Raw genomic sequence first — 12,668 nt, 5'->3', positions numbered from 1 at the left:
AAATCCTACAGCGACTGAATCGCTTAGGTGATTAAATGCGAAAAAAAATGTAATAATAATAAGGAAATCCTTGGCAGTGAGTCATCGTGCGTCGTCTTCACTCTTCAGCTGTCAGCCCAGCTATCTCCTATTTGGTGCTAGAAATCTTTCCAATACACATAATGCTTCGTGTCCTGAGACAGCTTAGTGAACACACAGGTCATTTGTCCAAGTAAGCGACAGCCTCTCAATCCCACGCCGCGACGGCGCTGCCAGCATCCCTGCGGACAAATGTACTCAACACGTTTCAGAAACCGAAACGCAGGACGGATGAGGGGCTCCAAGGCCACCGAGCTCTACAGTAGCGCCCCCGTGGTAGCTCGCTCTCGCTTGCCGGCGCTGTCCGCCCAAAGCGGAGGCGAGCGTGAGGCGAGCGCGGCGCACATCTCGGGCTTCTCGGTTGCCCTGCAGATTCTCTAGTTTCGATTTCCCACGTGGTGCTTGCTGCCTTCGCTACACCGTACCGTACAAGTCGCCGTGCGGTCGTGACCACCCCCCGAAGGTCTCCGACGTATCCCCAACTGAACAGGCAAGTGTGTGCGCTCGACGGCTGATATTGGCATACGCTTGAAGCGTCGTTAAGTTCCGTTTTTGACTGACGTTGCGTCAGCAAGGCGGGTTGTACCCGCGCGCGCGGAAATCGAGCGGGGCGCTTTTCTTTAGTTCGATAATCGTAGTTACCAAAGCCGCCAAGGACCCAAGAGGACGGCTGGGCTTGGAACCGCGTAACCTCCGCGCGAACAGTTTGCCAGGCTGGTTACCGTGTGCTGGTTTGATCCCGTAGCTCTGGATGAATTCGTCCTTTGTGTTTCGCGCTCGCGTCATCGCTTTCACTTGTGCTGTGCTGTGATGCTTGCGGTCCGTGTCGGTTTTCTGAAGGGAGGGTCGGAAGGCGCCGCTTGAAAACAGCCCTCTCTGTTTGGAAACTTGTGCGAACTCATTTTTATTTAGTAATTCTCGCTTGTTGTTGTCCCCTTTCCCCTTGGCTGGTAATGTAGTCTGGCGATGCTGGGTGAATGCTGCGTCGCCTCCCTGTCGTTTTTAGCGCACTGTTTCTGAAGCTTCGCGTTGAGTTCCATTACTTCATCTCGTGAATGGGCTGGCGCGGTCTTCACATCTCGTTCCATAGAAGCGTACCGAATTCGCTGCACTCACCTGCGCCTCCGTGCCCGCTTCTTCGGAACGTGTGTTGTGGGGCAAAGATCAACAAAAGGCTCCTAATAAGAGATAATGGTTCTAGTCGGATGCCGTTGTGTGTTCGTAGTTTGTGTCCCTATAGTTTGTAAATCATTCGAATGTGCAGTGTTCGTTATGTACTCCCTGCGCTGGGGTTAAACACTGCAGGTTTGAAGTTTACGTTTTTCTCAAATGACGCGTTAATACGCGTAGCTTAAATTCGGCGTATTGCGTAGCATTCATACGATACGCATGGCGAAATTGCACGCACCGTCGACCCGAAACCTGTGTAGCCGACGCAACATGCAAACTCGCAAGCACCTAGAATTCTTGCCTCGAAACTGGCTTCGCACGAAGGTGATCACTTCATATTTCATTCCTAGCGAACTTCGAAGGTCATTGTGAGGAGGTTATTAACGTCGGAAGAGCCTGCACGGGCGCCTCGGTCCAGTCGAACTAGCAGGTAAAGAGGATCGGACAGTTATTTGGGCATTATGACATAAGCCGTTGCCTTGGCCGCTAACACGTTGTGATTATTAAAATGTGTGTGTGTGTGTGGGGGGGGGGGGGGGGGGGGGGAGTTCGTCGCAGGGTTTGAAGTACCGCTCGGGACTCTGCGACGATGATGGCTGCCCGTGTTATTGCAGACGTTTTCAAGAGCAGATGCGTCGCGAGATGAACGCCCTCGAATTCCGCCTGGCAGGGAAGGCGGCAAAGTTTCTGTTCACCGACTTCCGGTGCCACGCACATCTGGTAGCGCTTGCAATATATATATATATATTTTCGCGCGGTGTGTGGGGTTTCACATCCTGGGGCCTGTGAAGAACGTCGTAACGGGGGACTCCGAATTTAGTTTTTACTGTCTGGAGTTATTTGACTCGCAATAACATAGTACAGCAAGTGAGCGTTTAAGCGTTTCACCTCCGTCAGCTGGGATTAGGGTTCCGCTCCCTTGCACTCAGCAGCCGAATGCCCAAGCCTGAACTGGTGCGCCGCGGCGGGTAGTAAGATATAACTCATGTCCCGAAGAATTTCTGAGTTTGGATGGGCGTGCTCACACGTGTATTGGCTGCCTTTGCACAAAAAGTACTGTATATCATCCGCTGTTTTCTTTAGCCCGTCTAAAAGGTACAGCCTTTTTAAAATTTTCGATTACTGTTACATATTTCATTTTGTTCACAATAAATGACTTTATTGTTAACTATGCCCAAATTTGGTTCAAGAAAAGTTGTTGTTTTGCATCTTTTTTTCCCTACATGTGTGTATATAGACATGGAATGTTGGTTGTCATAGGCACTCATACGTGATAGCTGCTTTTAGGGCGAAAAAAAAATTCAAAAGAACCTCAGTGGGAACGATTTCGGCAACAGCGCTTTGATTTATGAGAATGGTACTGAGGTTCACTGAATCATTCACCTAAACTGAGAGGCACAATAGGGTGCCTAAATGTTTATGCCCTCGTGCAATCGTGCAAGGCGGCTTAGGAAAAGCGCCCAAGATAAATTAGGCAAAACATGTTTTTGCAGATTTATTAAAATTCCTGTAGTGTGCTATGTCTGCGAACGTTTAAAAAAAAGATCCTGCCACCGTCTGGAAGATGTTGAAGTAACGAGCGCTAGCTGTTTGGTTTAATAGAATTCATAATCAATTAACTTCTACTATTGGCCGACATCTTGGATTTATAAGTGGCGTCACCAATCACTGATTTTTTTATACTAGTGACATCACTAGTCAATCACCAATTTGGTTGTTATAAAGATTTGCTATGTGGGCCGCCATCTTGAATTACTCGGACTTAGAAGGGAGGGGGTAGCAGACCCCAAGAAATCGAGAAACGTGATGAGTAAGAGCTAACGCTCTTAAAAATCAAGTGGCCGAAATCATCCGGAGCCCCCCACTGCGGCGTCCCTCATAGCTTGCTTCGCTTTGCGACGTTAAACCCTATTAAATAAAATATTTATTACTGTGTCTCAGTTTTTATGTCCTGCTAAAAGATCCTGTTCACGAATGCCAAAAATGACACAAGACTCAGAGCAGCACCCTGGAGAACGATGTCTCCATGATGATGACAGAGAATTGACGTCAACCAAACCGGAAGTCAAACTGGAAGTGATGTCAGCAGACCGAAACTGAAACTGGAAGAGGGGTGGTGACTTGGTTAAATATGCACTTTTTATGTACACGCATGTCGTGTGCTTTTTCATAAACGTATTCACCCTAAATTCTTTGACTTAAAGGCCTTTCAGACATTAGTATTAGTTACTAAATAGTAAACCAGTATAGTTAACTAGTAGCCCACAATGATATGGATCGAATGTGCTCTTAATCCTATCTCAGTTTCTCGTTCGCCGTTCAGGACTGTTTATGCTCTGAACAGTGGCGGTTGTACACGTTTCCTGGTATGACGAGGCATGAAGAGTTAAATAATGTTATGCTGTTATTTTCCGTGTTTTGTTTACTGTTGCGCGTCATTACTAGAGTGTGCATCTGCTTTGTGCTCTACAAATTACTTTTGGCTTTCGCAGGATCGCTCGGCTTCAGTGCGTGCTGCAACAAGTGACCTTTCACAAGGTGCCCAGCCATGTTTGCTGTGAGTGGGCTCTTTTCAACACACTCTATTGGGAATGTGTATATTTGAAAATGTACTAAATTATTAGCCATTATTTGACGCTAAGAATCCAGGGATGACTTCACAGTTTTGCAGGTCCACCGCTTAATCCTAGCAGCCATCATGGTTGGACAAGATTCAACCTCCCTGTTCTAACAACCTTCCCACTTCACGCCCTCCTCTCTCTCACCGGACCTTCCTCCTTGGAGCGAATGCCCTATTTAAACCCCGCCAATGATGAACGCATGCTTTGGGGTCTCCACGCTAAACGTCCGAGACGTTGTGCTCGACCGTCTCCAATTTGTTGAAAAAATTCATGAAAAATTCTCGCAACGTGCGTAAATCAAGCCTGAAATATTTTTTCCGAAAAATATTTCTTAGTGAGGTGGGCTCAGTCTGCGTGTTTCGAAAAGGCATGAAACCGGGCACCGTTCAATAATCGATAAAAAATTGAAAATGTGTACAGAACACTTCACAGACTTCTTTTAATAGCATTTGCACAGATTATGGTTTTTTATATAATTCAGATGATGGATTTTTGGACGATATAAATGTGAATGCAATAACATTAAAAGGCCCCGTTACGTAGAAAATTTGGCGTCGGCGGATTTTCAGGTGCCCTTGCGGAGTCATCACAACCTACCCACTGGATAGTGAGAAAATTGCCTATCGTGGCAGGTGGTTGTTAAATAAATTATTGGTGGCTCGGGAAGAGCGAGCTGGGCCGCTCAAGGCCCACCACTGGGAGCACCTGCCATCGGTGGGCAGGAAGGGTATGACTCCTCCCAGTGGCCTATGAATGTGAGGCAGACAATAACCTTATGCATATATGGGGAATAGCCCATTACGCTATTGCGTCATACCCTTGAGGCGGAGCTTAAGTGTCCTCTCCAATTTCTTTTTCATAATGAAATTGTACTGTTTCGAATTTTTTTAAGAAACATCAACTTCCTCTCGAAAATTAAGAAATTCTCTAAATGTATATTACCTATAAAAATGTTACAGCTTGTGGAACTGAATACATCGAAGTGAAATAAAATACTGAAGTTGCAGACAAGTGCGTTTTGGACCATAATCAGGCGTTTCTATCACCCTTAGTTGGTCCAAGTAAAATTAGAAACAAAGGATGGTAATTTTTAGCAAAGTTTATTGTCTTTAAATTTGGGCGATTTAATCAAGGAGATTTTTGTTTAAAGCTATAAAAAATTTATAGTTGAGCTCTTCCGCTGTATTAAGTTGTGTCGTTTCTTTGCGCCTCTTCACCTCTGAGCACAGCACGTTCGGCACTGGGGGCAGGCGAAATGTACAGTTGTCGTTCCTGAGTGAAGTTTCCGCTGCAGGCAGGCATCACAACATTATGTGGTGTAGTAGAAAAGATATTCGTAAGAGAAGATGGGATCAGAAAGCAGAACATCAAAGAACCACATACCACCGGTGGGATCCGAACCCATGACCTCCGAATTTTGCGTCCGGTGCACAGGGTTAGTGGTTTCGGGTCTCACCGTTGGCACGTGGTTGTTTTTTCGTGCGCTTGCTGATCAGTTACCTTTAACCGATAAAAATAATTACACCATTATTTCCCTTTAATCAATACAACAAATATATAAAAAGCATCTCCTACTCTCCTTGGTTCCGGTGACTGCTGGCTTCCTTCATACACATATAGCTCAAGTGTGAGTTAAAAAGTGCTTTTAGAGTGAGCGATTTTGATTTGTTGGTAGCAAGTGTCAACATCGCAGCGAATAATCAGCGTAATGATCCCATAGCATAAACTCGGGGAAACAAATACCAAGTGATTTAGAACAGAAGAAAGTTCAATTACAGAATCATTGAAATGCAAATTGGTAAAGGCATTACATGTTGTTATTTACGGCAGAGCAGAACAGCTTTAGTTTTTGTGTAATTCAACAAGAATGAATTTTCAAGTGACTCATAGTAGTGGCCTCGAGTCGTTAGGCGTGTCTCGAAATCGTAGCAGCGTTCCGTAGTCACTTCGCGTCCCAGGCCATGTGCACGTGGTGGCCACGTGATCATACCACCGTAGGCATCTCGTGCAGCGTCCCTAGTCCGCCCTCCTGTTACGTACGGTTATGCTTTGCCCGACCGCACAGAAATACTTCAGAGCGATAGCTTTACTCAATGCAAAACATGAGTTTCGATCCCTATGCGTATATGACATTGAAGTGGCCTTCGAACTGGGCGATTTCTCAGCAAACACTTAAGTTATATGCCAAAGCATACTTTGACTGTGGTCAATGCGATGGCATCTCCAAATCAGACCCGGATCGTTTCCAAAATGTTGCTCATCCCACCCCCGAAATTTGACCTCCATTGATTTGGACAAAAATCGATGTCCAGGATAATTTGGATGTGCTCGATAGATTTGGCCTCCAAGTTTGGCCCGGGTCACTCCTAAATTTGGCCCACCACAGAAATTTGACTCCTTCGATTTGGACAAAAATTGATGTCCAGGCTAATTGGAATGGCGCGATAGATTGTAGCCTCCAAGTTTGATCCGAGCCACTCCTAAATTTGGCCCACCCCTGAAATGTCACCTTCGATTTGTACCAAACTCGATCTCCACACTAATTTGACTATGGTCATCACGATATTAATCTCCAGATTTGGCCCTGGTTAGTCCCAAAATTTGGCCCAGTCAACCCCGAAATTTGACCTTTGCTTATTTGCACATAAGTGAGCTGGCCTGCGGCGTGATCGCGACCTCCAAATTTGGCCCGGGATTTCGTCAAAATGCTATCCGTGTTAAACCATGCCGAATTTTATTTTTCTGTGAGCCTGCACCCGTTAACTTGTGTCCATTACTATACGTCATGCGGGAATAATTCTGAGAAAGGATATAAATCAAGCAGAAGCCTTTGGGAACGGATAGTTTCAGTGAAGTTTGCAAATCACATGAACCCTGTTTTTTAATCACTTCGTGTGTCTGTCGGATCATTCGAAAATATTTCCTTAAGGCTTTGTTCAAGTTTATGCTTGATGATTACATGCATTTTCTGCTGTCTTTCATGTTCCCGACACGTACGGGGCTGGACAGTTCAATTTCAAGAAATTCCTGGAAACTGGCCAGTACTCCGACGTGGACTTCAATGTGAAGTCAGAGAAGTATCCTGTCTCTAAGACATTCAAAGGACACCGGCAACTACTGGCCATGAAGAATGAAGTGTTCGGCGCCATGTTTTACGGCCCGCTCGCCGAAAAAGACACTGTGGTGATCAAAGACCTCCACCCTGACGGCTTCTACAGTTTGCTCAAGTAGGTCTATTACAGTTCACTCGTTTTTGTTTTTTTTTTCTTCAGAAGTGCAGAGCTATCCTAGATTCGGGAAGATATCTCTGTCATGTTCGTACGGGGCAGTTCAAATAAGTGCTGGAGAAGGGGGTTGACGTGCATTAATCGGAATGCAGAACGAAATGAAGTTTTGTTTTCTGTGGGCTAATTAGTAGACAAACTTAAAGCACTTCTGCGCAGCTACTCCCCGTCACCTAGATTTTTTGCAACAAGTTTTTCAATATCCATGGGAGTGCCCATGAAAGTAAACCTATAAACATGCTTTAAACTCAGGATGTTTTATACAAATTACAGGATGTTGTTACCAGTGACCAAAATTTAAACAAGTGATATTTCTTGCTATTCGTTACCTTGGCTAACAAGCAATCGCAATTTAAACGAATATCAACGAGGGCCCTTTCATTCAGGCGGCTATACAGTGTTCGGGAAATCAAATGTAAAAACAGTTTAGAAATTTTGTCTGTCCTTTCAATGACTCATTAGTTACAACAAGCATTGCGTTAATCAACTTGAATAAACTATATTTCATTGATCAAAATTTCATGTTAGTTTTTGACAAAACTCGAATACCTTCTGCTTTATCACTAAGTCTTGCTATAACTAAGTCAGCTGCTATAACTGCGGCATGTTTTAGTCGTTCAGTGAACGAGTAGTAATAACCCACTTTTGTAAAACATCAAGACTATTTTCACCTCCTTCCACTATTCTTCAGCCACTGACGCAAAAATTTCGATCAACCGTATTTCACATTTCATTCTCAACATTCGGAGGGTCAGCTTTTACTTTCAATGGTTTCTTCCCAAGAGTATTTCAGAAATTTGTTTCACAGCATTGCCTCTTAATGCTATACAAAATGGATCTGCAATTAAGAGGCGTGGATGACCTTACCAACCTCCATTTACCTGACTGACCTCCATTTACATCGCCTTTGTCAAAAGTATGCAGCACACTGAGTTCAGCCGTGAACTGTGCAACAAGGCACATATGGCACCGCTGAACCTCCAGAGCCCTGCAGTACGAAGGACAATAATCTGCTTACCCTCCGTGATTTTGGAACCATAGGGACGCCGTAGTTGTCCAGTAATAGGGTTCCTCAGGAAACCCTCGCCGCTGGACACTTTTTAATAGTTACCTTACATGAAACGACTTTATTATGAGTTGACACTGAAGCTTGTTTCAACTTACGTGAGTGCATATTCAAGTTTTTTCGTGCAGGTACCTGTACAAGGGAAAGCCCAATATCAATAGCGTTGAGGAAGCGATCTACACGCGATCCGCTGCCGGCAAATACCTGGTCCCGGAGCTGGAGCTGGCCTGTACTCTGTACATCAAGGCCCACGTGAAAGCTGAACAAGTGTGCCGCGTGATCGACTGCCTAATGTTGAGCGATGGTGGAAACATCGACGAAGTGGTTGACGTTCTGCTAAAGGAGAATCCTGAGCAAGTGCTTGCGTCGGACGCCTTCACTGACTGTCATGAGCAGGCAGTGCACTACGTTCTGGACAAGGTAAGTGGTGTCCTTTAACAAGAACCTAGATGGTTCTGTTGGATGAAGTACCAAGGGATCAAAAAACGTCTTTGAATGAGATAGGCTGTACAAGCGGAAAGGCGGGGAGGTCAACCAGAAGAATGAAGCTCTGCGTATATACCGCAAGCAGCACAGGTAATCGACCCAATATTTCAGATGAATGGTTTCACTCTGTTGTTTAGTAGGACCGGCCTTTACCAATACACTCTGAATTTTGGGTCGATTAGCTGTGGTGCTGGGGCAGTCAGTCCTGTGCGACTGTAATCGATCTATATTTTCTCAAGTCCTTGACATCCCGTTTCTTGTAGATTAAGATAACTTGACTATTCCCCTAGACGTCTGGTAAGCTCGATGTCGTGAGGCATTGCGTATACAAGGTAGCAAGTATCTCTAGCACAATGTCGCCACCATCCTTAACAAACCTGCAGTTATTTGGTCCTCCTCTGGCGCCGATCCCCTTTGTATTGCCTGTAAGCCTTTCTGCAATTCATTAATTGCCCCGGGATATGCATTTCCTGCGCACTACAGGCTCTGTCATTGACGTCCTGGTTATTTCGGTTGCTTTTCGGTTATATGTAGAGTATGTTGACTGTTTTAACAATCTTATCAATATTGCTAATGACACTGACATTCCTATCTCTTACTGTGCACATCTGATTTTTGTCTGTGCCTAGCTTTATCTTGGCTGCTTGGTGCTCAGTTCTCTACATGTTATGCCTCCTCATGTCGGTCATCTTAGGCTTCTTGATTAGTTTAAGAACTATAAGCAGTTCTCCCAGCTCTATCCTATCTATGGGGTTGGAGGCTTTCGTGCTTTGGCGTTACTAAATCGGATCTTTCGTCTCCCGAGAGAGCTCGCTGGCATTCCGCTTAGCTGTCTTACCCTCCATTTCTAGTGCACACTCCGTAATGACACGAATGTGATATCATTCAGGTTGGCCTCTTGAAAAAACCACCAGGTGTCTCCTTATCAAAATTCCCTGATTCGTTGAGAGGCTCGTGACGTCATCAGCACCACCATAATAACAAATCTGAGGACTAGAATGTTTGAGTACCTCCCATGGATTATCGCATGGGATTATACCAACTCGACCCACTCTTCCACCTTAATCCACTCATTAATTCAGCTTAATCAACCCACATATCCACCTTGTTCCATGTCCTGGGGTGGGCTTCTTCCAACCTTTAGGGGTTCTTTTGGAATAATTGGGGTAGGCCAGCTTCAAATGTCACATTTTCTTTAAGAATGCGGTCAAGAAGGCCCCAAGGTTCTTGCAAGGTTATTATTCATCGCATGAATGCTAAGGTCGCCATGCTCGGTTAAGCGGAATATCGGTTCTGCAGCGAGGTCCTGATACCCTCTTCTTTCTCTCTTACCAGCGAGTCACCTATGTGTTTGCCCCTCAAGCTTTTTTCGTTCTCTGTGCAAATGTACATTAATTCAAGAGCTCACCCCATCCTATCTTTGCTACATTGCATCTTCTTCAGCCCCTGCACATCCAATCCATTGCCTTAATCTCTAAGCTCTGCACACACCGCAACTGCAGGTGACAAATGTTCCAGAGGTCTGTGTCCTCCTGGCCGTGCACAGATGGGCCCAAGACTACTGCCAGAGGAACGCCACCACGGACAAGAACCCCGTGCATGTCAAGAAAGCCATCGCTCCTTTTTTGCCCAAGCTGAGGTTCCTGGCCCTGACTCTGGAGCAGTTCGTGTCGTTCATCACTTCCATGGGAGCTGACAGCGTCTTGGCAAAGGACGACGCTTTCGACATCATGAGCGTGCTGATTGGCAACAAGTCCGTCGAGCTGCCACCGTGGGTTTGCCAAGAGAAAACGCCTCGTTAGGCTCTCCAGCAGAAAATCCGATTTGGTTAATTGAAAATTTCATTGAGACTTTTTGTGCACGAAGTGACGAAGCATCAAGCTTGGTGCATGGAGTAATGTTTCGGTTGATGAAAAATTTTATTTGAATGTTTTATGGTGATCACATAAGGTTGTGATTTTAAAGTTAGTTGTAGTACTTGAGAATAACAAACAGCTGCTTTTCTGATGTCAGAATTTCCAGTTCAAAACATTTGGAGTCATTTAACACTAACACAGCTGTTCACTGTGGAGATCAACTTAAACGTATTTAATTATGTGTCTTTTTTTTTAGTGTGAGGAGGTTCGCGTGCGCCTGCATGGAACCGCGTACTGACTGGGAAGAACCCAGGATTTTCACTGGTCTGGTACTTACATACTCTTATTTCCTTCAATTTTACCGAATTTATGCTAAGGAGTTTTGCGTGAGCAATTTCCTCCTCATTCTTAGTACAGCTGAATCAGGTGGTCATTATAACATACCAAGATGTTCCATGTATTAACAACTTGAAAAGTGCACTTGAGCGGTAACCTTTGCCATTTCTGCTGGAAAAATAGCACATCGATTGAGAGTCATGCTCCGATGGTCATGAAATTTAGAGGAGAAAGACTTCTATGTCTTCTGTAGGCTTGAGATGCGTTGAAGCACTCACGAAACGAACAGGGTCTCTTGGATAAGGTTAGTTCAGGAAAGGCCACATTGTCGAACAGCGCAGAATTTTTAATAGGATCGACGTCGTTGCCAATGCACGCCACCGAGCACCTGTAGCACCTGAGAGCCCTATGCACTCTTCATTACCTTGTTATATTTAACGTCCAGATGCAAACACTGAATGCCTCGATAACAACCCCAGAAACACGTTAAATTTGTGGCCCAATTATTTTTTACGGTAAAAAGATTGCAGGTGATCTGTTTATCACAAACGTGCTGTAGCTGGTGCCCTATGTGCAAAAAACATAACTTGAACAGTGCCACCATATTTTGTTTCGTATTTCACTGCAGACTACCATAGCGTGATTTTCGCCAGTGAGGTCCTGTGCGGGGTTGGGTGTGGCCAAGCACACATCGGCAAACTCATTTTGCCTCTGTATGTTTCATCCATGCACGTAGAAAACATTTTCTGGCGTTTTCGAATCTCAGGGATCAACTTTTGCCACCAGCAGCTCAATTCACAAAATATTTTTGCTCATTTTTGTGTTCTGGTTTTAACTTTGGTGTTACTGTTTTACTAGAGAGTGCTTGAAGTATGCTAGTTTCAATGTGTGGCACTCGGACCAGGTGGAATCGAATTTTTCCTGTATTTAGAAATGTTCAATAAACAGCCACACGTTTACCTCTTTGTGGTTCAGGCACCTTTACAGGCTCCGTCACAGTTGGATCACTTTTCCACCGTTCGTTGCCGGCGGTGCAGTGAACTAGAACAGACACTGCAGCAGACGCAAGTCTCCGTTTATCCCCACTATAGGGGCCCGCTTTCAACAGTTTTCACCACGGCGTTCGAGTGTTCTAAGCGGCATTATTTTAACGCGACAGCATTAAGGAGTTCGTGGCGCAGCAAAGCCGCTGTCGTCAGCGTATTTGGCTGCGACCGAAAAATGGCGCATCTCGGTGGACACCTGAACCGCGACGCAAAGGAAGGGATACGTACAGCGCTGTACAGGTGTACAGCGAGAATTGTGAGAAAAAACCAATTTCAATTTCCCTTGTGGCCCGGTTCGGGTGTCCACCGATATATGTGAGACAGGCGTCCTTTCCTTAAATTGTCCAACGGGCCATGCGGTGCCGCACAACCAGAAGTAATCTGGAGCCGTCCATGGACCATGGACGGCTCCAGATTAATTCCGGCCACCCGATTGGCATTCTTGGCAGCGCTGCAACATGCTGTCGCAAGACGAACCTTAGGCGTACTCCAATTTTTTCCTTTCGAATTACTGTCAATCAGCTGGCTGTGCAACCGCAAATAAATATTTAGTCGTTTTGTGCACAATTGTAGTAACAGGAAGTAACGTCTTGTGGACGAAACACTTGATATACTATTAAAACGTACACCATATGGACAAATGCATGTAAACATAAAACGGTCATTAGGTGCATTTGCATGGAAGTGCTATTTGGCTGAAGTAGGAGCCATGGAAGGACACAACT

General features: G+C 45.1%; 1 protein-coding gene across 4 annotated transcripts; it reads left to right on the top strand.

The window, feature by feature from the left end:
* The first annotated feature begins 429 nt into the window (after nt 1-429).
* LOC144116214 (BTB/POZ domain-containing protein 3-like) lies at nt 430-11,895 on the top strand. Of its 4 annotated transcripts, none has more exons than XM_077650942.1 (5): nt 430-568; nt 3,741-3,805; nt 6,879-7,096; nt 8,348-8,639; nt 10,252-11,895. In XM_077650942.1, exons 2-5 carry the CDS (start codon nt 3,797-3,799, stop codon nt 10,399-10,401), a joined length of 669 nt encoding a protein of 222 aa, XP_077507068.1. In that variant the 5' UTR covers nt 430-568; nt 3,741-3,796; the 3' UTR covers nt 10,402-11,895. The 4 variants fall into 4 exon arrangements, with proteins under 4 accessions (XP_077507068.1, XP_077507065.1, XP_077507067.1 ...); XM_077650939.1 differs by having other exon boundaries at nt 10,208-11,895; XM_077650941.1 differs by lacking the exon at nt 430-568 and adding an exon at nt 1,061-1,572 and having other exon boundaries at nt 10,208-11,895.
* The last annotated feature ends 773 nt before the right edge of the window (nt 11,896-12,668 follow it).

Source organism: Amblyomma americanum, chromosome 1, assembly GCF_052857255.1.
Source record: "Amblyomma americanum isolate KBUSLIRL-KWMA chromosome 1, ASM5285725v1, whole genome shotgun sequence".
Classification (NCBI taxonomy): Eukaryota; Metazoa; Arthropoda; class Arachnida; order Ixodida; family Ixodidae; genus Amblyomma; species Amblyomma americanum.
The sequence above is the reverse complement of the archived record's forward strand: the minus strand, read 5'-3'. Positions and strand labels throughout refer to the sequence as shown.